This window comes from Natrix helvetica (assembly GCF_964273705.1).
Source record: "Natrix helvetica genome assembly, chromosome: 1".
Lineage (NCBI taxonomy): Eukaryota > Metazoa > Chordata > Lepidosauria > Squamata > Natricidae > Natrix > Natrix helvetica.
The window spans coordinates 159,745,510-159,770,556 of NC_138548.1; the positions used below are offsets into that span (position 1 = coordinate 159,745,510).

At 42.5% G+C, this 25,047-nt stretch overlaps 1 protein-coding gene across 6 annotated transcripts in view; it reads right to left on the bottom strand.

Annotated features, from left to right (window-relative positions):
- Positions 1-248: 248 nt before the first annotated feature.
- The window catches only part of COBLL1 (cordon-bleu WH2 repeat protein like 1), a 132,835-nt gene continuing 108,036 nt past the window's right edge, over positions 249-25,047 (bottom strand). For 3 of the 6 annotated variants that reach the window (XM_081939682.1, XM_081939684.1, XM_081939685.1), the window contains exons 8-15: positions 24,701-24,851; positions 23,493-23,567; positions 21,399-21,557; positions 18,344-18,530; positions 9,930-10,015; positions 7,490-8,982; positions 6,995-7,177; positions 249-2,213 (exon numbers count right to left, since the gene is read on the bottom strand). In XM_081939682.1, coding sequence (XP_081795808.1) covers positions 2,124-2,213; positions 6,995-7,177; positions 7,490-8,982; positions 9,930-10,015; positions 18,344-18,530; positions 21,399-21,557; positions 23,493-23,567; positions 24,701-24,851 — 2,424 coding nt within the window. In that variant the 3' untranslated portion in view covers positions 249-2,123. The remainder of the gene's footprint in view (positions 2,214-6,994; positions 7,178-7,489; positions 8,983-9,929; positions 10,016-18,343; positions 18,531-21,398; positions 21,558-23,492; positions 23,568-24,700; positions 24,852-25,047) is intronic. The other 3 variants (XM_081939683.1, XM_081939686.1, XM_081939687.1) reach the window with 3 other exon arrangements.

Genomic DNA, 25,047 nt, shown 5'->3' on the forward strand with positions numbered 1-25,047 from the left:
TAATTTTCTTGACAGCAATTCATTGCGCCATGCAGAGCAATACAATGCAACTCACTACATAGAACATTTGGAAAACATTTGGAAGTCTTCCTTAAAAACTAATCTGGTCAAAGCTTTTTTTAAATGATCAAAAGTTGATAGGTTTTCACAATTATAATTCAACATAATGATTCAAGAATAAGACTAAATACCATTATTTTTATCTGAAAACACCATGAGTTATTTAAAAGTAAACTAAAAATATTCCATTATTTGCAATGCATATCTACAATTTATTGCTTGATCAGAACTAGGGTCACAAAACAGATTTTAAACATAAAATTGCAACATTAGTGAGTCAAGACAGGAAGGAAAAGATGGATAGACTGTGACAAAGCAAAACATCTTATTACTGAGGATTTGGTTTTCTGCTCAAGATAATATATCTTTTCCATGGGTGATTCTTAAATTCTACAATGTTAGAAATACACACTCACAGAACTAGCTCACTGACAATGTTTCTAAAATAAATTCGCACTGAAGAAATTGTCACCAATACCTCAAGAGAAAGTGAAGCTCATTTCCCCCATAACCGTGAGCTGAATTTCCTGAATGTCAAAAAAACATTTTAAAAATTAACAGACATAAATTTAGCTCGCTTTTATGAATATTGAAGAAAAACTGCACGAAAGTCTGCATTCAACTACGGCTTATCTATTTTCAAATCCATTATGACTGCTCCAGGCCACTGTGACTTTTGCTTGAGATCTCTTCAAGCTATAACTGATCCACAGTTCAATGACTTGAAAATTTATAACCACTGCCAAACAAATATCCAGAATCTTCAGCCCAGCCCAGAGCTGGATTGTGAATGCTTCATGTCAGCTTATATAGATTCCAAGTATATTTCCAAATATATGTCCTATGAGTCTGTCTTTGCCAAAGATCCTTTCCCAACATCGCATTAGCTACTAATTTAGAAAAAGATGTGGGTAGAAGTTACTAAATCTTAGTACTGGCGAGTGAAATCAATGCAGGACTCTGAAATGGAGATAGGAACGCTGAAGTATACACCTATTTTTGAGATATGCAGTTCAGATATGAATGGTCCCGCTCTTTGGTACCACCTTAGGACAGGATGGGATACCTGTGACTTTCCAGATGTTTCCACACTGCCCAATTGTTACTATCTATCCTCGTTGGCCATATTAGCTAAGGTTTTGGGGATACGCCCAACAGGAGCAACAGGAGTGCACTCCAGAAGCATTCGTTTCTATTTTGCAAAGTTTGGAATGTGGATTTACAGCTGCTTTTGGAAAAAAAGTTATCTGATCTCACTGATGGTATTGTTGCAAAATATCACATACATAAGCACTCTAGCATTGAGACTAAACATGTTTTAAATAAAGAAATCCACATATAGTGTTATAAAGAAGGTGCCAGGGGATTTCTGTTTTATTATTTTTCATTTTGATACTAGAAACAAACATGGTAACAATCAATCTAAATAGGCATGATCGAGCCGAAATTAAGCACCTTTAGGTTCTACTGATTTAAGGGAGAACAATAAGCACTTAAACTGATTTAGAAGTATGTAACTTTAGATGTATATCATCTACATTGCTTTTTTTTTACTAGAAAACCTGCCCATCAGAGTTTCTAGATAATATTTAGCTAGGTGCAGTAATTAATTTCAAATTTAACATTCAAGGCAACAGGTGAGAATAACTACATTTAAATTCAAATGTTTCTGAAACATAATTATTAAGCAGTTACAAACATTAAGATGAATCTTAGCATTATACAGCACATTGCTACACACCATTTATTATGGATGAAGTGGAAATTAACATATCTGATTATTACAGCAGCAAAAATCTACAACTGTTCTGCGCCATGGAATAAGTTCTGAAGCAGCATTTTTAGTTTTAAAGAGAAAAGGCAAAAAGCCATAAATTATTATAGTTTAAGAATTCTTTTGAGGCATCCATTAAATTTCTGTGCTTCACTCTCGACAATATATACCCACACAATCCTGCAATTTATACATAGTCTTCAATAATTATGCAGGTAACCGTGAAGTAGGTTGTATGCAGTAGATCTATGCAATTGTGATTAAAGTGCAAAATATTTGGTACAAAGTCTTAATGACTACTGTATCTTGTTTCGATGGACACTGGAGAACTGAGACTGGAACTTCTATTGATGGCAATAGTGTTTGATGGAGGTGCAACCTGAAAAAGAAGATATTGTCAGAATCATAGGGAAAAAAAACTAGGCCTGGATACCATCCATCGGCCAGTTTAACATGCATCTGTCTTAAAAGCTATCCCTGAGCAACATCTAATGATCAGGATGAGATGTCTACTCGGACCCCATTCAATAAAGAAGTGTATACAGGTTTGATAAAAGGAGTAATGTGATGTGGTCAGCGAAGCTGAGAAGATTTGGGTTCAAATATTAATCAGTCTTGACATTCAGTGGGTGTCTCTGGACAGACATTCTGTTTTACCAAACAGTGCAAATTGGTGGGACAAAATGAGATGGAAGAAGCATATCTCCAAGATTAAAAAATAGGAGACAAAAGATGTTAAGATATGAAAGTACAAAATCTAACAGAATTGAGGAATAAAACAGGTTTTAAGGTTGAGAAGATAGTAACATATTTGGGTATCTTATTTATTTATTTATTTATTTATTTGATTTATAGACCGCCCCCTCTCCCCGAAGGGACTCGGTATCGCCATGACAATTATGAATTGCATGCTGTTTCAAAATAGTTATGTTAAAACAGAGTGAAATTAAAAAGATACGCTAAAGATGGAACAAAATACAATCGTCATTTTTGAGGATAATTTCTGTGATTAGGATGAATGTTTTATCTGGAATGTTATTTTTATTTTAGACAATATTTGTCTTGACAACTGATGTATTAGTTAAATAATGGCAGAATTATCTATCTAAATTTGTATGGCAGGGGGGAAAACACAAATTAAATGTAAGCTATTACAAGAGTACAAAAGAAAGAGGAGGATTGGGTTTACCTGACTTGAAATTACATTTATTTATTTATTTATTAAATTCATATGTCACACACCTCACTGTTGCAATTATATTTCTCTGGCTTGTTGGTCAGTTTGGATGAAAGAATGGATATTGCTGAGAAAAGAAGGCTACTGGAGTTAGAAGGACGTGATCAACTGGTCTGGGGACCACAGAGCCCATCAAGTGGTTCATCTTATTAACATTAGCAAGAGCAAGAGCATTTAGACTTATATACCGCTTTACATTCCTCTCTAACAATCTGGTCCTCATTTTACCCACCTCGGAAGGATAGAAGGCTGAGTCAACCTTGAGCCTGCACCCAAACAAGTTATTAAAAGGAGGAAAATGTTTGACTGACAGAAGAAACTGTTTTTTTTGCCTCATTTCTTAAATACTTGGCAGTTAACTAGAGCACCTGACAGACCTTTTACCTGATTTACTAGAGTAAACTATTGGCCCAACATCCTTTTTCTCCTTGCTCTCCATACCCAAGGGAATCAAGGAGCCTGCCAGCCTGCTGACATTAAGGGTTTAATTCTCTCACATGCAACAGGCCTTGTTTTAAAAAGCTAAAGTGACATTTTGCAGCCACAGCCTGACATCATCTTCACAAGAGGCATAAAAATAAATTTGATACCACAGCTTTCTCATCCAAGTTCCTCATATTGTTAGATAGTGCAAAAGTCTAATCAACAGGCTACACTTTTTATTTTGGGGAGGGGAGGGTTCTTCAATGAAGAACAACTGAGGAAAATCTGAAACAACTTCTAAAAATGAATGGATCTAAATAGGCTGGTTCTGACCATATTAGTTAACCTTAGAGCCCATTCTCTTTACAATGCACAGTTTTCAAAATGAATGGACGCATGGCCTTAGTTACTCTTCATTATTCACTATTTATTTACTTATCAAATCAAACCCGTAGAGGGCCTCATAGCAGTCAAAGAAAAAAAAAACCCAAGTGACAATAGAATTACCAAGTAGCAGAACATCACAGCTCATTATAAGAACAATGGAAAACATGCAGGGAGCCAGCTCACATTCCACCCTTCCCAAGGAACTGTTGGAAAACCTTGATCTTCAAAGCTTTACAAAAACACAACAGATTTGGAGTCATACAGACATCAGAAGGAATGCTATTCCAGAGAGTGCAAATAGCTATGGAGAAGGCCCTGCAAGATGGCCCTGCTTTATTTACCACGAGGACTTGGAGTAAGCAAGCTTTCCAGATCTTATCACATGGGCAGAAACAATTAAAAGAGCCCACACACCTCCCCCAGAGGTATCCAAACCACATGAAGTGACAATCAACCTTGAATTGCAGCTGGAATCTAATTGGTCTAAATAACGGTGCGATACAGTAGGGAGTATGAAACAATGACGTTACACAGACAAAATGAGATATGACTATAATTACTTTTCCATCCCTGTGTTTTGGACCAATGCAGTTTCTGAGTAGACTTTAAGGTAGCTAAATGTGGAGGGCACTGCAATAATCCAAACAGGTGGTGATTAAGGCCTCCCAGTCCAGAATAGCAATAGCATTTATACTTGTATACCACTTTGCAGTGCTTTATAGCCCTCTCTTAAGAGTCCCCAACAATCTGGGTCCTTATTTTACCGACCTTGGAAGCATGGAAGGCTGCATCAACCTTGAGCAGGTGAGAATCGAACTGCTGAACTGCTAGCAGTGAGCAGAAGTAGCCTGCAATACTGTATTGCATTCTAACCGCTGTGCCATCATGGCTCAGAATACAAGTTGTAATTGGAGTACCAAATGAATCTCTGGCCATGGCTACCAATTATATGTTGAATAAGAACTTACAGTCTATGGAACCCATGAATTGCACACATGTTCTGCCCGAAGAAGCGCAATCCCACTGAGAATGGAAATTGAAAAATGCTTGAAACCAAAGCCATTTGGTCTTGCTACAATTAAACCTAAACCTGCTCCTCTCCATCCAGACCTTGACAGCTGCCAGGGACTGGAACTAGTCCTTACTTGCAGTGCCTCTTTGTCTTGAGATTAAGATGTAAATCTGGTATCATCTGCACAGTGATAATACCTGAATCTGTATTAATGTGGGTGTTAGATTCAAATGGGAAGATGGTGAGCCCCAAGGAACCCTGCAAGGCCAATGTTTCTGTCTTGTCCCACTCTCTGACCCTGGAGAAAGAAGGGTCCCTATAATTCAGAACTTCTCATCTCTAACCTCTGGAAGTGAAGGGCTCATAAGGCTACTGTGATCAATCATCCTGAAAGCTGCTATCAGCAATATAGGGCAACTCAGTCCAGAAAATCAACTCCACCAAAAGACTATTTGGAACCAAATAGGATCCAAAATTAAATCAAAATCCAAGACAAAGTATTGCTCAAAGTTCCAATTTATTAAGAGAGCCATGTTGGCACATCTGGGAAAACTCGAGTCTGAAGCTTCCCGATTTTCCCCACCCAGTTTTCCCCACCCAAGTTCAAGATCTTGCCCCACACCCACAATCCAATCACATGGTCCAATCTTCCACTGCCGTGCTGGCAATTGCACCTATCCAGTTCCGGTCAGATGCAGAGGTGCAGAAATAAAAGATGACCTTGACTTTCTAGAAGGAATTTTGTTTTGGCTACATAGCATCTAACTCTGTACAATCCCCCCTCCCATTTTCATACAACAGAAAAGGCATAATAAATAGAATAATAAAAAATGTGGCAGGCCAAAGATCCAAAAGGAATATGGCTGCAGGCCTGGCACTAGAACTATGTTTTATTAAGATTAAGATTTATTAAGCTATAATAACAGAATTGCAAATTTGATTCTGCTATCCTTCATTTCCATCTTATATCCCAGTGAACCAGGGAGCTTTCACCTGTGCCACTTCCAAATACCATCTTGTTTCCTAGGACTTGAAAGAGTGTTTCAGCCCCTCTTTGTCTAGGTAATAGATCTTGTATAGTTCTGTCTACAGCTGCTGAGAGATTAAGCAGTAACAGGAGAGTTACACCATCTCTCTCTTCTGGTCCCACCAGAAGTCATCCACAAGCACAGTCAGTGATGTCTCGATACTATATCCAATCCCTGTCTGGTAAAAGTTCAGATAATGTATTTCCTACAGGGTTCACTATAGTTACAGCCAACAGAAGCAGGCAGCAACAACAATTAAAACCACAAAGGAAGACTTTTTTTTAACAACACAAAGAATACTGAAAAAAATATCTTAGAATGGCAAGCTGTGCAATCACCAAGCTTGCTTGAGAATGTTGACTTCATCGACTCACTTGAACTAAATTCTCTGTATATAGATTTTGTCCTATTAAGAACTAGACCCCCACCCAAATTCTGTAAAATAATATGCAAAATATTGTTCTGAATATACATGAAAAATATCCAGTATGTTTTTTTAAAGTACCGATTTTGAAACTTGAAACCTACAAACTTGAAACTGATGCCACCACCTTTCTGCTGTACTGCCTTGAATTTTAAGAAGATACCGAGTTAACTATCTGCTTCAAAGGCTGAAGAGGTTTAGGGAAGATGGAAGCGCAGGTATGAAGCCCATTTATGAAAGACTTTAACTTGGAAAATACAAATGAGGAAGAGAACTGAAAGTGGGGATGGAAGAAAGGAGAAAGTGACCAGGCAAGTAGGAAGAGAGGGAAGTTAAGGGTACAGAACAACCTGTTATCCTCTAAAATGGGTTAGTTGGTTATTGTTTCTATAACAAAGGAGTAATGATATAGTGTATAGTTAATTATATACTAGGTCAAGTATATAATTGTCAGATCATTGTCAGAAACAGCAATTTTGAACACTGATCTATTTCCTATTGGCATAATTTAAAAAATAATAATCACATGTTCACAAGATTCGCTCATCAATCATCATATTCTGATTATTACACCGATTTTGAAAGCAGCACTATAAATCTCCTGCTGTTGATTTAATGCTGAGCGGGAGAAGGGAGGACAGCGACTCACCCGCCTCAATTTGGCAGCAGCCTCTCCAGAGCGGATTGCAGCCAGCAAGCTCTGGTGGATCTGTTCTGGGTCAGGGTGTTGGACTGCTGCAGCAATGCTTCTCTCACAGATAGCGGTGGCTGGATGGTTGCGTAAAGGGGGAGCCTGCCTGTTTTGCTCATAGCTTGCATCGTTAGTCTTCTGCTGGGTTAAAACATGGCCCAAGTAAGGTTAGCGGAGTGCGTTACCATCATTCTGAGCACACGTTCAAAGAGCTATAGGTTTCTATCTACAAAGCACTGTAACGCCCAACACATTTATTAAGCTTTCATGGATCCAGAATAATAAATCATTCGTTTATTATTATTTGGGGGATGGGGCATAAAATTCAGGTAACATACACGACTGCCTAATGTTGGATAAATAACTTACTCAAACATTCCAGTAAGAAGAGATAGAACTGGGGGTAGGGGAGAGGCAATGCCACCATGAATGTATGTTAAATACAAGTTTTACCTTGTCGGTCAGGATCTGCTCTGTCTGAGTTGTTGGACTCGGTATAGGTGAATCATCCTTTACTTCAGTGCTGGATGGTAATGTGCTAAGATCAAGAGAAGATTGTTCTTTTAATGGTCTGGTTGTATTGGCGCATGTTTTACTGAAGGACTGTGATCTTTTAACTGCTGATGATACAGCAAGAGCAAAAGGAGAAGGTTTAGGAGAAGAATATGGCTGTGGCAAAACAAAAGTCCTCAAAGTTTTCAAATGCAATGGAGAAAGCTGGGATGAAGGAGAATTCAGTGGCTGAGACACTTTTACAGGAGAAGTGGAGACTTTTCTTTCTTCTTCATGGCATCCGTTTTCAGTAGTTTCCTCAGATAACTGAGAAGGAACAGGAATTGGTTTAGGTAGTGGAGGGCAAGGTTGATCTGGAGATGCCACCTTTTTCTCAGCCTCTACAGTCTTGGCTTCATTCTGAATAGGGGCGCTTAGAGAGCCACTTCTTGCAATGGCAGAAGTTACATAATGATCTGTGGTCCTCCTCTGTATTTGCAAATAAAAACTGCTTGGCCTTATCGGGGGACTCAAAATTTTTGGTTTTTCTTGCACTGCGGGTGGAGAACTTTTATTCCCTGAATTTAGAATTAACGGAGGAATCGGGTGGTCTTGATTAGGCTTGGGGTGTCCTACCTCCATTTTCTGGCCTTTGGCATTGGAGAAGGAAATTGGGCTATGATCAGCAGCCGGGTATGTTTTAGGTGGCGGATCTCTCCCTACCTCGTGTAATGTAACTTCATTCTTAAAATCAGGTTCTGTTTGACATGGTGTTTTTGGGATATGAGCAGTCTCTGTTTGTGTGCCAAATTCTTGGGAATTTTCATTCTTGGGAGATACCGCTGCTTCTTGGTACTCCACAGGATCTAATTCCCAATTCTTCGCTGTTTCCAAACTCTTGGGAGGTACTATTTTGTAAGTAGTCATTCCAACTTTGGGTATGTAGTCTCTAGTAATTTCATTGGAAGGCTTAGGTTTAGGCTTTGAACCGTGTCTGTAAACTGGGTACGTTTTTGTAGGAGAACTAACTGGGCTTCTAGCCATTGTCTCTGGGAGAACTTGGTTATCATTTACAAACGCATTGTCATGGGTGCCATTAGGATTCACACTGTTTTGGTCTGCTTGTGCTATGGACTTATTCATCATATTCAGGGCTCCTGAGGAATGTTTTTTCTGTACTGGCTTGTGTCCATGAGTTGGATTTTTGTGAGGGCTCAGTGCGCGGCCCCGATGATTGCTGTTTTCATTTAATGCAGTCAGACCAAAATTATCTTCAGATATGGTCTGAATTGCGACATCCTGAGTCTTTATTAGATCTACATTGATCTGATCACATTTTTGATCATTCACCCCATTTAGAGAGGCGTCATCCAGTGTCTCAGGCTTGTTATTTTTCCCTGTTTCTTCCTTACTGAGTTTGTTAGAAGGCAGAGGATATGCTGGTTCTTTATGACCTTTTAAAAAAAGGGAAACATAATTTTGACATTAGCACAGAGAAGAAAAACTCTTTGAATCACACATCACTCTTTTTCATTAAAACGGTACTAAGCATAATAATTCCCTTAAAATAAATTTCATTGATTATACCAACTGCCATTTGTTGGGCTGATTTCACAATCTATGCCTAGCAGACCCAAAATAGCTTATTAGTACTATAACTAATACTAGTATTAATATTATATTAGTATAGTACTAATACTGACAACTATATTAGTACTGTATTAGCAGGGATGGGATTCAGCCAGTTCGGGCGAACTGGATGCTAATTTTACATGTGGTTCGCCAAACTGGTAGTTGCAAGGACTGGCTAGCCCCACCCACTCCTCCCCTCCCTTCCTCAGAGTCTCCAAGTGATGCATTTTGGATGCCAGATAAGTGCAGGGCCCATACGGAGGCTCTGGGAGGGGGAAAAACAAGCCTCCCAGAAGTTCTGGAAGTCCAGAAATGGGCCCGTTTCTGGCCTTCCGAGGGCCTCTGGAGCCTTGGGGAGGCCGTTTTTGCCCTCCCAGAGGCTCAAAGGAAGCTTTCAGAGCCTGGGGAGGGCACAACCCCCCCCCTGTGGTGCAGGAGGCTGAGTAGGCCACGCCCACCATGGCCACACCCACCCAGCAACCGGGCAGAGAACCAGTTGCTAAAATTTTTGAATCACACCCCTGTGTATTAGTATAGTACTAATACTAGTAACGGCAGGCAGGACTTTATGATTGCTAATTTATATGACTTGAGAATGACCACAAAAGGAGAATAAGAATTCCTCAGTGCCACTAAGCTTAATTAGCATCCCCAGAGAGAAAATTCCCTTGCATGAGCAATTCACAGAAAAAAACTGCAGGGATTGTCTCCTGATTTTCAAGACATTACCTGAAGGATACATTCATAATTCTGATAAAGAGAAACTCACCATTATTTGTGTTTGGCTGCAATGTTCCAAGTGCAGTACCATTGGGAATGCTAACTTTTTCTCTCAGTATTTCACTATCTTGGGCTCTGCAAAACAAGACAAAAATACTAGGGAGAGGACTATTGACAAACAGATGAAAAAAGCCCCACAAACAAAAGATAATTTGTTTTGACAGAAAAGAAGCCAAAGGCAGAGCAGAATATAGGTAGTACTCAAGTTACAACAATACTGAATGAGGAGAACTTACAATGGATCCTTGGAATTCTAGCCACTGCAACATCCCTGCAGTCATGTGATCATGATCCTGGTGCTTGGCAACCAGCTTGCAATTATGATGAAGCAATGAGCCATGATCATGTGATTGTGATTTCCAATGTTTCCTGCTGGCTTCCCACAAGTAAAGTCAATGGGGAAGCCAGTAGGAAATCAAAACTCACTGTCATAGGAGGCCTTGCTTAGTGACCCATAAGGTCCTCGTTTAATGACAGCAGCAGGACTGTAATTCTTCTGGAATTACTGTCACTAAGCAATACAATCACATGATTGTGATTACTTAACAATGTGGTTCCCAGTCCCAATAGCCCCAGAATTACCTGTGGTAAGATGGGTAGCCAATAAATTGGATGGCTAAGTAAGTTAAGTAATCAACCAACCCTAGGAATACCTGTAATGACAATAATGAACCATAAAATAAAAATATGGTCCCTATGCTAAAATGTACACATAAATTCAGCTTATGACTCAAGAACTGAAGAAAACAATGAAAATGAAAGGACTTTAAAGACTAATACATTTTTATAGCTTAGGTTTTTGTGGGTTTGAGTATTCTAGCTGGCAGGTATATAAGTGTATTGAAAAGACAAATATAGCCAGAGAAAATCAAGAAATGAAAAAAGTTTGGACATTATAGTTACATTAATCTTTAAATTTAAAGAAAATGGGGCGTTGGTTCTTACCTGATATGCCTCTTCTCGAGGAAGGTGGAGACAGCGGTCATGCATGGGTTAACTCAGTCAGTAACCAATAGAACTGAGTCTACCAAAGTGATGTCATCGCCTCTAAGGAGTGTCCTCCCGCTTTTATTTATTAATTCAATTTATTAATTCAATTTATAGGCCGCACCCCCTCCACAAAGGGACTCGGGGCAGCGAGTCATCCTTTGATGACGAAGGAGGTAAGTAGACTGCTGTGCATTATTTGATTGCTCTCCATCCTCTGATGTTCCAGTGTTTCTCCCAGATCTCCCACTGCGATTGGTCCCAGGTCTCCCTCTGCAAACTAGGCCAGGACTTAAAGGGTGGGGATGACTGCTGTCTCCATCTGCCTCGAGAAGGGGCGTATCAGGTAAGAACCAACGCCCCATTCTCCAACGGTCATGCATGGGACGTACCAAAGCTGGGCTTGTCCCCGGGTGGGAATAAGACTGGGCTAGGAGCTTGAAGAGGGAAGAACCTGTTGAAGGACCCACAGCCCGAATGCTGCATCTGCCGACATGTATCTATCCACCTTATAATGGCGGATAAAGGAGGTAGGAGTAGCCCAAGTGGCCGCCTTGCAGATCTCTTCTACCAAGGCCTGCCTTGTCCACGCTGCTGACGTGGAATGCGCCGTGATGTTGGAAGGAGGCGTGAGGTGATGTGCCAGGTAAGCTCTAGATATGGCTGACCGGATCCAGCGCCCAATCATGGATGGAGGAGCCTTTACTCCCTTATTTGTGGGATGAAAGGACACGAAGAGCGCTTCGGTGTGCCCGAATACAGCCGTCTTGGCAATACAGATCTGAAGAGCACGTCTTATATCTAACTTGTGCCAGTTGCGTTCAAGACTGTGAGAAGGATTAGGGCAGAAATTTGGAAGGATGAGGTCTAGAGGTCGATGAAAGGCCGAATTTACCTTTGGAACAAAGGTGGGATCAAGGCGAAGGACCACATGGTCTGAATGAAAGACACACAAGTCAGAACGGATGGAAAGGGACGCCATTCTGAGACCATAGCCATTTTATTATTTGCCAGGAGCTGCAGATAAGTTTTATTTTTTGAACTTTTTATGGGTTTGGATCTCAGGAAGTATGATTATAATAAAGGAGATACACTTGAGATTTTTGGCATGTTTTAGAAGGAGGGGCTCTGTTTTGTTTAGAGACAGATTTAGCCCTATGACCATTCATTCAATGACCATTCTAAGTACCACTGTACTGTAAGAATGATGGCTGTGACTGGTCCTTAGAACTCCAGTCATCTCAACACTTCTGCTGTCAAATGATGTGTCAATATCTGAGACAATGCACCATTCGCAGTTGCCACAACACGCTGTTTCAGAGTTGCCACACACGCGGGGAGGAGGTGCATGGGGTGCACAGGTGGGTGGTGGGTGATGGGACTCACGGGGAGTGGAGCCAGGAAGGCAAGCCAGCTGTGGTCAGTTCAGAAGCCTCCAGGCCCGAAGAGTACTTGCTGAAACCAGCCAGGGAGCAACCAGACTCGAAGAGTACTTGCTGGAACTGGGCCTGAAAAGTACTTGCTGGTCAGGGAGCAACCGGGCTCCAGCAAGAGTACTTCCTGGAGCCCCAGCAAGAGTACTTCCTGGAGCCCCAGCAAGAGTACTTCCTGGAGCCCCAGCAAGAGTACCTCCTGGAGCCCCAGCAAGAGTACTTCCTGGAGCCCCAGCAAGAGTACTTCCTGGAGCCCCAGCAAGAGTACTTCCTGGAGCCCCAGCAAGAGTACTTCCTGGAGCCCCAGCAAGAGTACTTCCTGGAGCCCCAGCAAGAGTACTTCCTGGAGCCCCAGCAAGAGTACTTCCTGGAGCCAGACGGGAACAACGAGGAACAGGAGGGTGGGGTGTGCTGATTCCATATAGCCAGCTGGCTAGCAGAAGTCAGTAATGCTGGCTAGAAACCCTTTTACATGCATTGTTCACCACGTGCCAAGCTGAGACTCCAGTAAAGAGATCCGTTCTGCTCACAGTGTGGCCTCTTCTTTTGCTGGCTTGGCTTGGGACCAGGACATGATCACAATCTGGATGCTGAGCAAGAAGTTCTGTTCTCCTGTTACAACCTTGCCACATCTCCCTTACACCTTTGCACATCTTCTTGTACTCCTCAGCGCCATGCCCTCATTGACTCATCACAACTTCCCAAAACCATACCAATCCTTACATACTCCCTTGCATCTTTGTGCACCCTTCCCAACCCTTCCATGCCCCCCATCTGAAAGCAGTTGGTCAGGGACTTGCAATTTCCTACCAGCTTCCCACTAATTTTGGTTGTGGAAAGCCAACAAGAAGGTGCCTCACCTAACTACTATAGGATTTGGTTAATAACTGGAACTGTAGATATATGCTTAGCAATGCAGTCATACTTTACAATTGTACTGTTAGGCAATGGAAATTCTGGTCACAATTGCTATCACAAATCAGGGCAAAATAGGCAAATGGAATCCAATTGAGGCTTAAGCATATAGACTAGTGTTTACATGTTGGGGGGGGGAAGTAAAAAACCCCAAAACATTATAATGCCATCAAAACTCAGAACTGTTTGCTACCAAGCCTCAGTAAGGTGAGGCTGGGGCTCCCTGTCTCCCCAAATGAACTAGGGAACATCAGCTGCCAATCTTTGATAAATTCACCAGCGATGACATTTTTTTAAAAAAGAAACACTGATTAACCTTTATTTTGCTATATGGGGCATTAATAGTACTATACTAGATAGCACAACTTTTAAACTCCCATTACAGTGATAGCAATAGCACTTAGACTTATATACAGCTTCACAGTGCTTTACAACCTTCTCTAAGCAGTTTGCAGAGTCAGCCTATTGGCTCCAACAATCTGGGTCCTCATTTTACCTACCTTGGAAGGATGGAAGGCTGAGTCAACCTTGAGCCGGTCTGTCAGGCCTGTAGTTATGTTCTTTTTAGGATCTTTGGCCTGCCACACTTTCTTATAATTTTCTATGCTGTTTCAATAGTGTAGTAGTTGGGAGGGGGGAATAGAAAGGAGTAGGATTGTAGAATGTATTGTTGACATTCTTTTATAGAAGCCAAGGTCATCTTTTGTCTCCGCATCTCGACATCTGACCGGAACCAGAGGGGTGTAGATGCCAGCATGGAAGATGATGATTGGAACATGTGATGGATTTGTGGGTGTGGGGATAGATCATGAACTTTCAACTAGGTGGAATTCCAGGATGTACATCAGAGTTGGAATTTTCCATAGAGGTGCTAACTTGCCTGTCGAATAAATTGGACCTTTAAGGATGTTTTGCCTTGGACAATGATTTATTTCTGCATGGTATTTAGAACCCTAACATTATTCCAACTCTGCTCTTTAAAATAATTCACTAGCACCCTCCCCCTCTCAAGGGGGAAGGGCTGGTGATGGAAGAGCTGGTGATGGGGGTCGCGGCATTCCCAACCCTGACCGGGACAGCGTAAAATATCAGCGAAGAAATAATGAGAAGCTTTTGGTGATAAGAAGCTGAGTGCCGGAACTTCAAAGGCAATGGAATGCTGCTTCCAGTTTTATTGCATCTGGCTAGAGGACGGAGGGGGCTGTAAAAAGACTTTTCTACACACAGTTAGAAGATGAAAGGAATGGAGATTCAAGCCATCCCCACGCCTGGACCTTTCGAACAACTAACCGTGAGTGCATGCTTCCCCTCCTTCCCCCCAGCTTGGAAGCAAGGCTTGGAGAAAAAAAAAACCCTAGAACGGAGGTTTGGGCTCCTTCCAGACGGCAATAAATGAAATGGCTTATTACCCTGCAACTAACTGGAAGAAAGATTCCCTTTCAAAATGGGAATTTCAACCGAGGCAGGAAGAAGGAATTTTGCCAGCATCTTTCACTTGCAAGCCACCACAAATGAGGCTGCAACCAGTAAATGAAGCAAAACCAGATTGGACTTTCTTCCCAGATTTTGGATGGAAGAGATGCTACTGGCCACCTCCTTTGCCATCAGCATGGGGAAATGCTCCAAGCCAGCAAAGGGCACCTACTTGGCCCATAACTCCTCCAAGCCAGCAGGAGGGTCCTTGGCACAATCACCCCCCTAGCCAGCCATCATTGGTTGAGCTGCAACCTGTGAAGCAGGCAACCCCGGGATGGGTCTTAGCCCCAAGTCATGGATGGGAGGGATGCCAGTGGGCACCTGCCCTCCCTCAGCAGATGGCACCATGGCAGAAAGCTGGGCAGTGGCCAACCGAGGGATTGATCTCCCCACCGGTTCCAGTCTCCACTGCAAGGCCCAAAAAGGTTCTTACCAGACCTTCCTACAGAGAAGAAATCTCCATGGAAGAAGGGATTACCAAACACAGGCCTGCAGTGTGGATGGCGGGGAAATGTGCACCTGCAAGGCCCCAAGTGGTTCTTACCCCACCTTCCTACAGAGTAGCAATCTCCAACATGGAAGAAGGGATTACCACAGCCAGGCCTGCAAGATGGGAAGCGGGACAAGGTGCATCTGCAATGCCCCAAAAGGTTCTTACCCCACATTCCTACAGAGTAGCCATCTCCAACATGGAAGAAGGGATTACCAAAGAGAGGCCTGCAAGATGGGAAGCGGGACAAGGTGCATCTCCAAGGCCCAAAAAGGTTCTTACCCCACCTTCCTACAGAGAAGCAATCTCCACCATGGAAGAAGGGTTTACCAAGGGGGAAGCTGCAAGTTGGAGAGCAAGGCAATGTGATGAAACGGTTCCTAAGTTTAGAGATGTAACTAGGTTCCATTCCTCGTGGGGGCCAATTAAATGCCACCATTGTTGTCAACTTGGGCACAGAGCGTCAGAGTGCTTGGCTCCAGCCCCAATGCCACAAACGTGCGCACCAACCACCACGGCAGTAAAGAGAGGGTCCCAGATGCCACCACAGAAGAGTCATCTGGGCCAACAACCTCTGGAAGAGGATCCCCAACTTAAGGTGAGGAAGTGTCCTACCAAGGGGGAGGCCTCGGAAGAGGAAAAGGGCAAACAATCTCCGGAGGAGGATCCCCAACTTAAGGTGACAAAGAGTCCAACTAAGGGGGAGGCCTCGGAGGGGGAAAAGCCCAAACGACCTCTGGAAGAGGATCCCCAACTTAAGGTGACAAAGAGTCCTACCAAGGAGGAGGCCTCGGAGGAGGGAATTGCAGAAGAACAAACGTGTGTACCAATTGCCACGGTGGTAAAGAGAGGGCCCCAGATGCCACCACAGAAAAGTCATCAGGGCCAACAGCCTCTGGAAGAGGATCCCCAACTTAAGGTGACGAAGTGTCCTACCAAGGGGGAGGCCTCGGAAGAGGAAAAGGGCAAACAATCTCCGGAGGAGGATCCCCAACTGAAGGTGACAAAGAGTCCAACTAAGGGGGAGGCCTCGGAGGGGGAAATGCCCAACCGACCTCTGGAAGAGGATCCCCAACTTCAGGTGACAAAGAGTCCTACCAAGGGGGAGGCCTCGGAGGAGGAAAAAGGCCAGCCGTGGATGATTGAATCCAAGAGCCCAGAACCTACAGCACCTGCAGCAGAGAGCCGTAAACGGCCATGGGAAGAGGTCACAATGGACTTCATCGTGGAACTCCCAGACAGCAGTGGGCATAAAGTAATTTGGACAGTTATTGATTTGGTTTCTAAGCAGGCACACTTCATTGCTTGCTCAGGATTGCCATCCGCAAACGAATTAGCGAAAATGTTTGTGAAAAACATTTATCGCCTGCACGGAGTACCCAAGAGGATCATTTCAGACCGCGGAGTCCAGTTCACAGCCAAGTTCTGGAGAGAGGTCCTGAGATCCATTGGGTCCACAGAAGAACTGAGCTCAGAGGTTCATCCCAGCATGAACGGCGCAGCAGAGGGAGCCAATGCGGTGGTGGAACAATACATCAGGTGTTTTGTGGACTATCAGCACGACAACTGGTCGGACTTGCTACCCTTCGCCGAAGTGGCGTACAACGATGCGGTCCACAGCAGCAGAGGATTAGCGGGTTTCCAGATTACCAGTGGCATGGAAGTTGTTGCCATGCCTGAGCTGCCTAGAGAACCTCCTTCCTTCATGTCTTTGAGTGAATGGAGGGACATGCTAAAGAAATTTAATTTAATTATTTAATTTAATTTAATTTAATTTAATTTAATTAATTTAATTTAATTTAATTAGCACTTCTAGACCGCCCCCTCTCCCAAAAGGGACTCGGGGCGGTGTACAGTCCATATCAAAAACATCATACATAATAACAATTAAAAATTATTAAATGGATAAATACATAAATAAGAGGAGGATAAAAGAAAGGATGGGAGAATACGAAGAAGGCTCTAGCAGTTGCGGCAGAAGCCTACCAGAAGCAAGATGATCAACATCACTCGCTCCAAAACCCTTACCATGTGGGGGACAATGTTTTTGTATCTACCAAATACATGAGATTAGAAATGCCTAGCAAGGAATTGGGTCCAAAATATCTAGGTCCATTCCTATTAGTGAAGATAGTTAACCCAGTTACAGTTCAACTCAGTCTACCCAGAAGTCTAGGGAAATTTGACCCAGAATTTCATTGTAGCTTGTTGAAACCAGTAATTGGGTCTAACAGAAGAGCATCCACCCAAGCTCAATCTCCTCCTGGAGTGATAGAAGGGGAAACACAATCTGAGGTGGAAAAAATTGTAGATTTCAGGCTGAATAGGGGTCGCTTACAGTACTTAGTGCATTGGAAGGGTTACCCTTGGTCTGAAGATAATTGGGTGAACAGTTCAAAGGGTTCCCCTGGGTGGAGAAGAGGTGGTTAATTTTGTTATGGTAACTTTTATGTTATTCTCTTTGCAGGAAACGTTTTTCTTTTGAGGAGAGGCCGCCTGTCAGGCCTGTAGTTATGTTCTTTTTAGGATCTTTGGCCTGCCACACTTTCTTATAATTTTCTATGCTGCTTCAATAGTGTAGTAGTTGGGAGGGGGGAATAGAAAGGAGTAGGATTGTAGAATGTATTGTTGACATTCTTTTATAGAAGCCAAGGTCATCTTTTGTCTCCGCACCTCGACACCTGACCGGAACCAGAGGGGTGTAGATGTCAGCGTGGAAGATGATGATTGGAACATGTGATGGATTTGTGGGTGTGGGGATAGATCATGAACTTTCAACTGGATGGAATTCCAGGATGTACATCAGAGTTGGAATTTTCCATAAAGGTGCTAACTTGCCTGTCGAATAAATTGGACCTTTAAGGATGTTTTGCCTTGGACAATGATTTATTTCTGCATGGTATTTAGAACCCTAACACGGTCAGGATGGAAGGAATCGAACTCTTGGCAGTGTGAGCAGTTAGCCTGCAATACTGCATTCTAACCACTGCACCACCACGACTACCTACAGTAGTGTCAGATGATGGCACCCAGTTTGGATGAATTACTGCGTTCCATATTCTCATACATAGATAAAATCATACTAAACTTAGCTTTACTTACTTATCTCCTGCAGTCGTGTTTTCTGTTTTTCCTTCATTAGACTCCTGTGCATTGTCTCCGAAACAAAAACTTGAAGCAATTTCATGTTTCTGAACATCTAGTGGAACCTCAGAAGCACTGACAGAATCATCGTATATTTCGTCCTTCTCATCTATTTCCTTTAGGCTATATTCAGAACCCATGTCAGCTGTGCAAAAAATAACAACACACACACACACAAAGAATAATCTTTGGAGAGTTTCAGTATACAAAAGTATGTATGTATCAGTGACATGCAGTCAGGTGAGGCAAGTGAGGCACAGCCTCACCACTCTCATCATGAAAAAAAAAAGGAAAAGGAAAAAGCTGAGCTAGTTGCTGCCTCACCGTGGATGACTCTGCTTAACCTCACTGGTGCTCTCCCTCCCCAAGTGCAGTGACTTCCTCCCCAGGCCCCCATTCATTTCTCTCTCTCTCACACACAGCTGGATAAAACTATATAAAAATCTAGCCCAGCTTCACTGATTACAAGTTTGAAAAGGCAACGTGGCTCCACCTGCAATCAAACTACACTTGGGGAGGGAGAGCACAAGCGAGCACTGAGGAGACCACAGGAGGAGGCAGGAAGCCAGGCAAAGAGCCATGCTGTAGTACACACACTTCCCCCAGCCTCTTTCTTTTGGAAGGCTCGGCTCCCCTCTGGCTTCTCTGCCTCTCCTCTCACCCCAGCCTGCCAGCAGGAGGTGGTGGGTGGGCTTTATTGTGTTCCAGGCATTTCCCACCCAGACAGCAGGCTGCATTTGCAATGGTGGAGGTGTTTGGGAAAGGCAGCAGGGGAATGGGGGGGGGGATGGCAGAGGAGCTGCTTTCAAGCCACTGGAAAAGATATCCAATCCAACTTTTGTGCGTGGGGGGGTTTGTTTGAGAGTGAGTGAGAGAGGGAAGGGGTAGGAGAGATAGTCCAATCCAACTTCTGTGTGTGTGTGTGTGTGTGTGTGTGTGTGTATGTGTGTGTGTGTGTTTGAGAGAGGGGGAGGAAGGGAGAGAGGGAGGAAGGAGGGGAAGGAGAAGAAAAAGAAAAAGAAAGAAGGAGCAAAGGAGAAAAACAAATGCTGTCGCTTTAAATTGGAACTGAGCATGCCTGGCTGTGGAATTCTGGGAGTTGAAGTCCACAAGTCTAAAAATATTTGAAACCCAGCACTGTGTCAGTGCCTCACCAGTCATAAACCTCACCGCACGTCAATGGTATGTATGTATGTGTGCATGTGTGTGTGTGTGTGTGTGTATGTGTGCATACATGTGTGTGTATGTATGTGTGTATGTGTGTGTGTATGTATATGTATGTATGTATGTGTATGTATGTATGTATGTATGTATGTATATGTATGTATGTATGTATATACTAGTCTCCCTTTATTTATTTATCAGCACAAATACAACATATATATCAGGGGTGGCGAACACGCGGCTCCCGAGCCGCATGCGGCTCCCGGCCAAAATGAATGCGGCTCTTTGCCTCTTATCATTATTTTGTATACTGTGGCTCTTTGCCAAGTTTGGATTTTGTCCCTTTTGGCGCTAAACCCGGATCACGCGCTCCCTTTCGGCGCTAAACCTGGAAGTACGGTCTTGCCCCGCCCCTGGCAACGTGATGACGCTTGCCTGCGCTCCACCAGCTCGGCTGGGAATGGAAATGTTTCTCTGCTCAGCAATGTCTTCAGTGGAGTGGTGGCAGCCTGGCAGGCTGAGCCTGCGTCTCCGTTCCCAGCCAAGCTGGTGGAGCGCAGGCAAACGTCGTCGCGTCGCCAGGGGTGGGGCAAGACCGTACCTCCGGGTTTAGCGCCGAAAGGGAGCGCGTGGTGTGGCTTTCTGACTCTCACAGTTTAAAATTTTGGCTCTTTTTGTCGAACTTGTTCGCCACCCCTGATATATATGTATGTGTATATATGCTGGTCTTGTTGTATTCGGGTGTTTCCCCATGTAAGATTGAGATTGTCTTGGCAATGTTTCAGCGAGGTCTCACTCACCATCTTCAGGCTGGTGTTTTGGACTTAAAGCGTGATCGGAGCCGAAACATTGCCAAGACAATCTCAATCTTACACGGGAAAAGACCCGAATACAACAAGACCAGCATGCATGCATGCATGTATACATATACATACACATACACATACAGACATACATACACACACACATATATATGCTGATGCATTTGTTATGCTGGTAGAGGAGCTTTGTCCTATTATTTAAAACCTCTATAAATAAGGTAGGGAGAATGTACTATATGAAACACGTATATATTAATAGATGATGACTGTTTGGCAAATATATTTGAAAATACCATTAAAGCAATGTTGCCTTCTTTAATTAAACACATAAGAGAATAAACCAACAGGAACATAGGGAGCTGCTTTATATAGAATTTAATATATTTAGATGTTTTGTGGAAGAAAATAGAAAATTATCTAATAGTATTACCATAATCAGAGGAAAAGTCTCTGCATATCTCAGCTTTCATTTTCTGGCTTCATTAATAAATTAATATTATCACATGACTTCAGCATAAATGTGCTGTATCACAGAGTTATGTTAAGACAAATACAACAATCATCTTCTTTTAACAACTCCATAACCCTTGGGGGTGGAGTCTGGGCAACCGAATGGAGCTAGCAGAGTGTTTACTGGCCAGATGCCCTTTCTGTCACCAATGCGAAGTTTTGTTCAGCAGATGTATTCTCATTGTGCCCAGAGAGAGAAATATCTGCCTCTACCTAGGATCGAACTCACATCCTCTTGATTGTGAGGTGAGAGCTCCACCTCTAGGCCACAGCACCACTCTCAAGACAAATACAATGGCACTCTTAAAATCATCAAGAAGAGAAAGCAATGAATAAGCTAAAGTAGAACTAAAACATTCAAAGCAAGCACATGAAACTGAACAGAATGGAAGATCCTCTTTTCCTCCCCAAAACATATATAAATGACTTCATTACTCTCAGAGAGCTCATGTTAAATGAGATGAGTATGTATAATTTAGTAAATTAGTTCCCAAAGAGAAAACATGACAGCCACCTACATTTGAGCGACACTTCAGATTCATCTGGAGTATCAGCGTTAACCAAAACTCTACTTTCATCTGCGACTTGCTGGACATTGTTTTGATCATGACTGGCTGGATCAAAGCTGCATGAGGTACCTGCTGCCACTGGGGTCCTGGTTAGATCAATTACATTGCCTAAGAAGCAGGTTAGGAAACGATGTGTGAATTAACTTGATTAACGTGACAATTAAACAAACACGAGAAGGGGAAAAAAGCAGCGGGAACAATGTTAGTTAAATCAAAATGTTTTCAGTCATTTTTGGTCATATTAATAGGCCTGCAGCACTCAGTTAACAGACACAATCTAATTAACACATTTCTCTACTCAGCACTGAAAAGAATTATAAATGTCTCTGATCATCAAGGTATCCGTTCAAAAGAGCTTTACCTTTTTCCCATCTTGTACAAACCGAATTATGACCTCTTCCCAAATATTGTCTACTGAAATTGCAGGTGCTTTATTTAAAAACAAAACAAGGGCACTTATTTTTTCCTTTGAAATTATAACTGATTTATAAACCACCCAGATGCAAATGTAATCAATTAATCAATGAAATCAATGCGATTAAGCAGTTACCAATTCTTTTCTTTTTTAGAACAATTAATTGTGTATTAAATTGTGGGGCTCTGCACAAAGCCAGGGAAGCACTTTTCTGAACCTACATTTCCAATGTCCCCTTTTTTCCAAGGCTCAGGGTCACAGCTTTCTCCCACCTCAGCAATCCTCTTTCTTTCCAGCGGGACTGCTCTCAAAATGAAGCAAACTGTCCTCTATGCATGCACCCTCGTGCTCAGATTAAGTGGAAAAGAACCTCAGAGCTACTAATAAACCTTGAAGATATACAGCCATCTGAGGAGCAGATTGGAGATGGGGTGAATATTGGTCCCTTTGGAAAGACCAGGCTATTAAACGGGGGAAGTAGAATTGTGAATATATTTTAAAATGCAAAAAAAAATAAAAAATAAAGGACACTTCTGATTTGACTGTGGAGAGAGAAATGGAAAGAGGGAAAGACAACACAACTCTGCTGAAAATTCAAAGGAGGAAGCCAACAAATTGAGTTGCAGAGATTAGCTTTAGTTGTGCGTTTCCAATTATTACTGGTTTGCTCTTGCACACAACGCTTCTGAGCATGCAAAGCGGCGGGTGGGCAGAGCCTCCCACCTCCACCACTACTAGTTTGCCCAACCCGGCCCGACCCGGCAGAAACCCACCTCTGGTTGACTCTAGAAAGAGTGCAGAGATTATGATTAGGCGAATGGAGGCTAAAACATACGAAGAACTGTTGCAGGAATTGGGTCTGTCTAGTTTAATGAAAAGAAGGACTGGGGGGTGACCTGATAGCAGTGTTCCAATATCTAAAGGGCTACCACAAAGAGGGGATCAAATTATTCTCCAAAGCACCTAAAGGTAGAACAATAAGCAATGGATGGAAACTAATAAAGGAAGGAGAGAAGCAATCTAGAACAAAGGAAAAATTTCCTGACCGTTAGAACAATTAATCAGTGGAGCGGCTTGCCTCCAGAAGTTGTGGATATTCCAATATTGGAGGTTTTTTAAGAAGAGAGTAGATAACTATTTTTTGAAATGATATAGGGCAGAGGTCCCCAACCCCTGGACCATGGACCATAACCGGGTCGTAGCATGCCAGAAACTGGGCCGCATAAACAAGCAAAGCCCCATCAATAGGATGCGAGCAGCATGCGAAACTACGTCCCCTCTGTTCCACAGTAAACCCTCTCTCCACAGAATCGGTCCCTGGTGCCCAAAAGGAGGGGGGGCACTAGTATAGGGTTTCCTTCTTGAGCAGTGGGTTGGACTAGAAGACCTCAAAGTTCCCTTCTGTTATCAGTCTGACCCCAAGATAGGCTTAAGAGAGGGAAAGATATTAACATAATTTAATAATGCTTGATTTTATACATTTTAAAGCCCAATTCAAGTACATTAAAATGAAAGCCAGTGTTTTGGGTTAATTTAGAGTAATATAATAACAATGGTAGAAAAAAATAAAGAGGCAGATGTAGCTGGTTTGTTGTTTTTTGTTTAGCTAAATGATGCAATAAAAATACCTGTTGGAGATTGCGCTTTTGAGTATTTTCCTTTGTCAATGCTGTCTGTATGAATTGATTCTGCAGATTCTGATCCTGAAAAATAGATAGGCAACAATAGGCATTTTGGAAATACTTCCTCTTCATGGCAAAACTGCAACAATACCCAAATATCTTTTATCAAAGGTAAACTGCAATACAATTATTGTTCTTGTGATACTATTTTTCTGGCAACAAAGCAGTGAAACTGTTGGCACAGCAGTTCATTTAGTGACTGAATGGTCACTAAATGAACTGTTGGGTCAACAATTGGACTACCTGTAGATTGCATGCAGCCTGTGCCTCACTGCTTTGATGCCAGAAAAATAGTATCACAAGAACAATAATAATTGCAAGTTACAACAGCATTAAAAAGTGACTTATGACTTTTTTCCCCCACTAACAACTGTTGCAGCATTCCCATGGTCACGCGATTAAAATGTAGACATTTGGAAACTGATTCATATTTATGACAACGGCAGTGTCTCAGCATCATGCGATCCCCTTTTGTGACTTTCTGATCAGCAAAGTCAATAGGAAAGCCAGATTCACTTAACAACCGTTGTTACTAACTGCAGCGATTCACTTAGCAACTGTGGCAAGGAAGGTTGTAAAATGGGGCAAAACTGGCTGAACAAATGTCTCACTTAGCAACAGAAAGTTTGGGCTCAATTGTGGTCATGAGTCAATTGAGTAATAAGTAATAACTTCCCATCAAATTTCAATGGTAAGAATAATACAACAGGCCACTGCTTAGATCTGCATATATACTACACTGATCCCTTACAATATTCTAGGCTCTTGGGAAGAACCTGATGAAGTCAGGGGTGGGTTCCAGCAGCCTCTATTGCTGGTTCGCACATGCACAGAATTTAAAAACAAGATGGTGCGGCCTATGGCGCCCCCGGAGACTCGTTTGGGGGCGTGGCAGACTTGGGTCGCTCCCAGTTCCACTACCGGTTTGACTGAACCGGTCTGAACCGGTAGGAATCCACCACTGGATGAAGTTTAAAACCAGCTAAAGATGTGACCACAGTGATTTCACATTTGGGGGTATGAAGTAGTAATGATTCAATGAGTCAACTCTAACTATAAGTTAAAGAAAGCAACTGCTCTAAAGTCATTACCTTCTATGAGGAGCAACACTGTTTTCAGATTTTGGGTACAGAATTATGAAATACTATGTTTACCTGTGTCAATGCTAGAGGCACTTTGGCCTTGCAGTTTTCTGGAAGGTGGAGAAGGTGCTTTGCGCTTTGCCCGTTTTAAAGAAGAATTAACTGAAGACGTGCCACTGAGGTGAAGAGAACCCGATCTCTCTAGTCCCACACCTGAAAGTCCCTGGAGAAAAGATCAGAACAGAAATGAAACTAACACAAAAACATTCAAGAATATAGCCAGACAGTAATCATTCACTGTTAAATGAACAGTTGCTAGAATTGGGTATGTCTAGTTTAATGAAAAGAAGGACTAGGGAAGACATGATAGCAGTGTTCCAATATCTCAAGGGATGCCACAAAGAAGAGTGAGTCAAGCT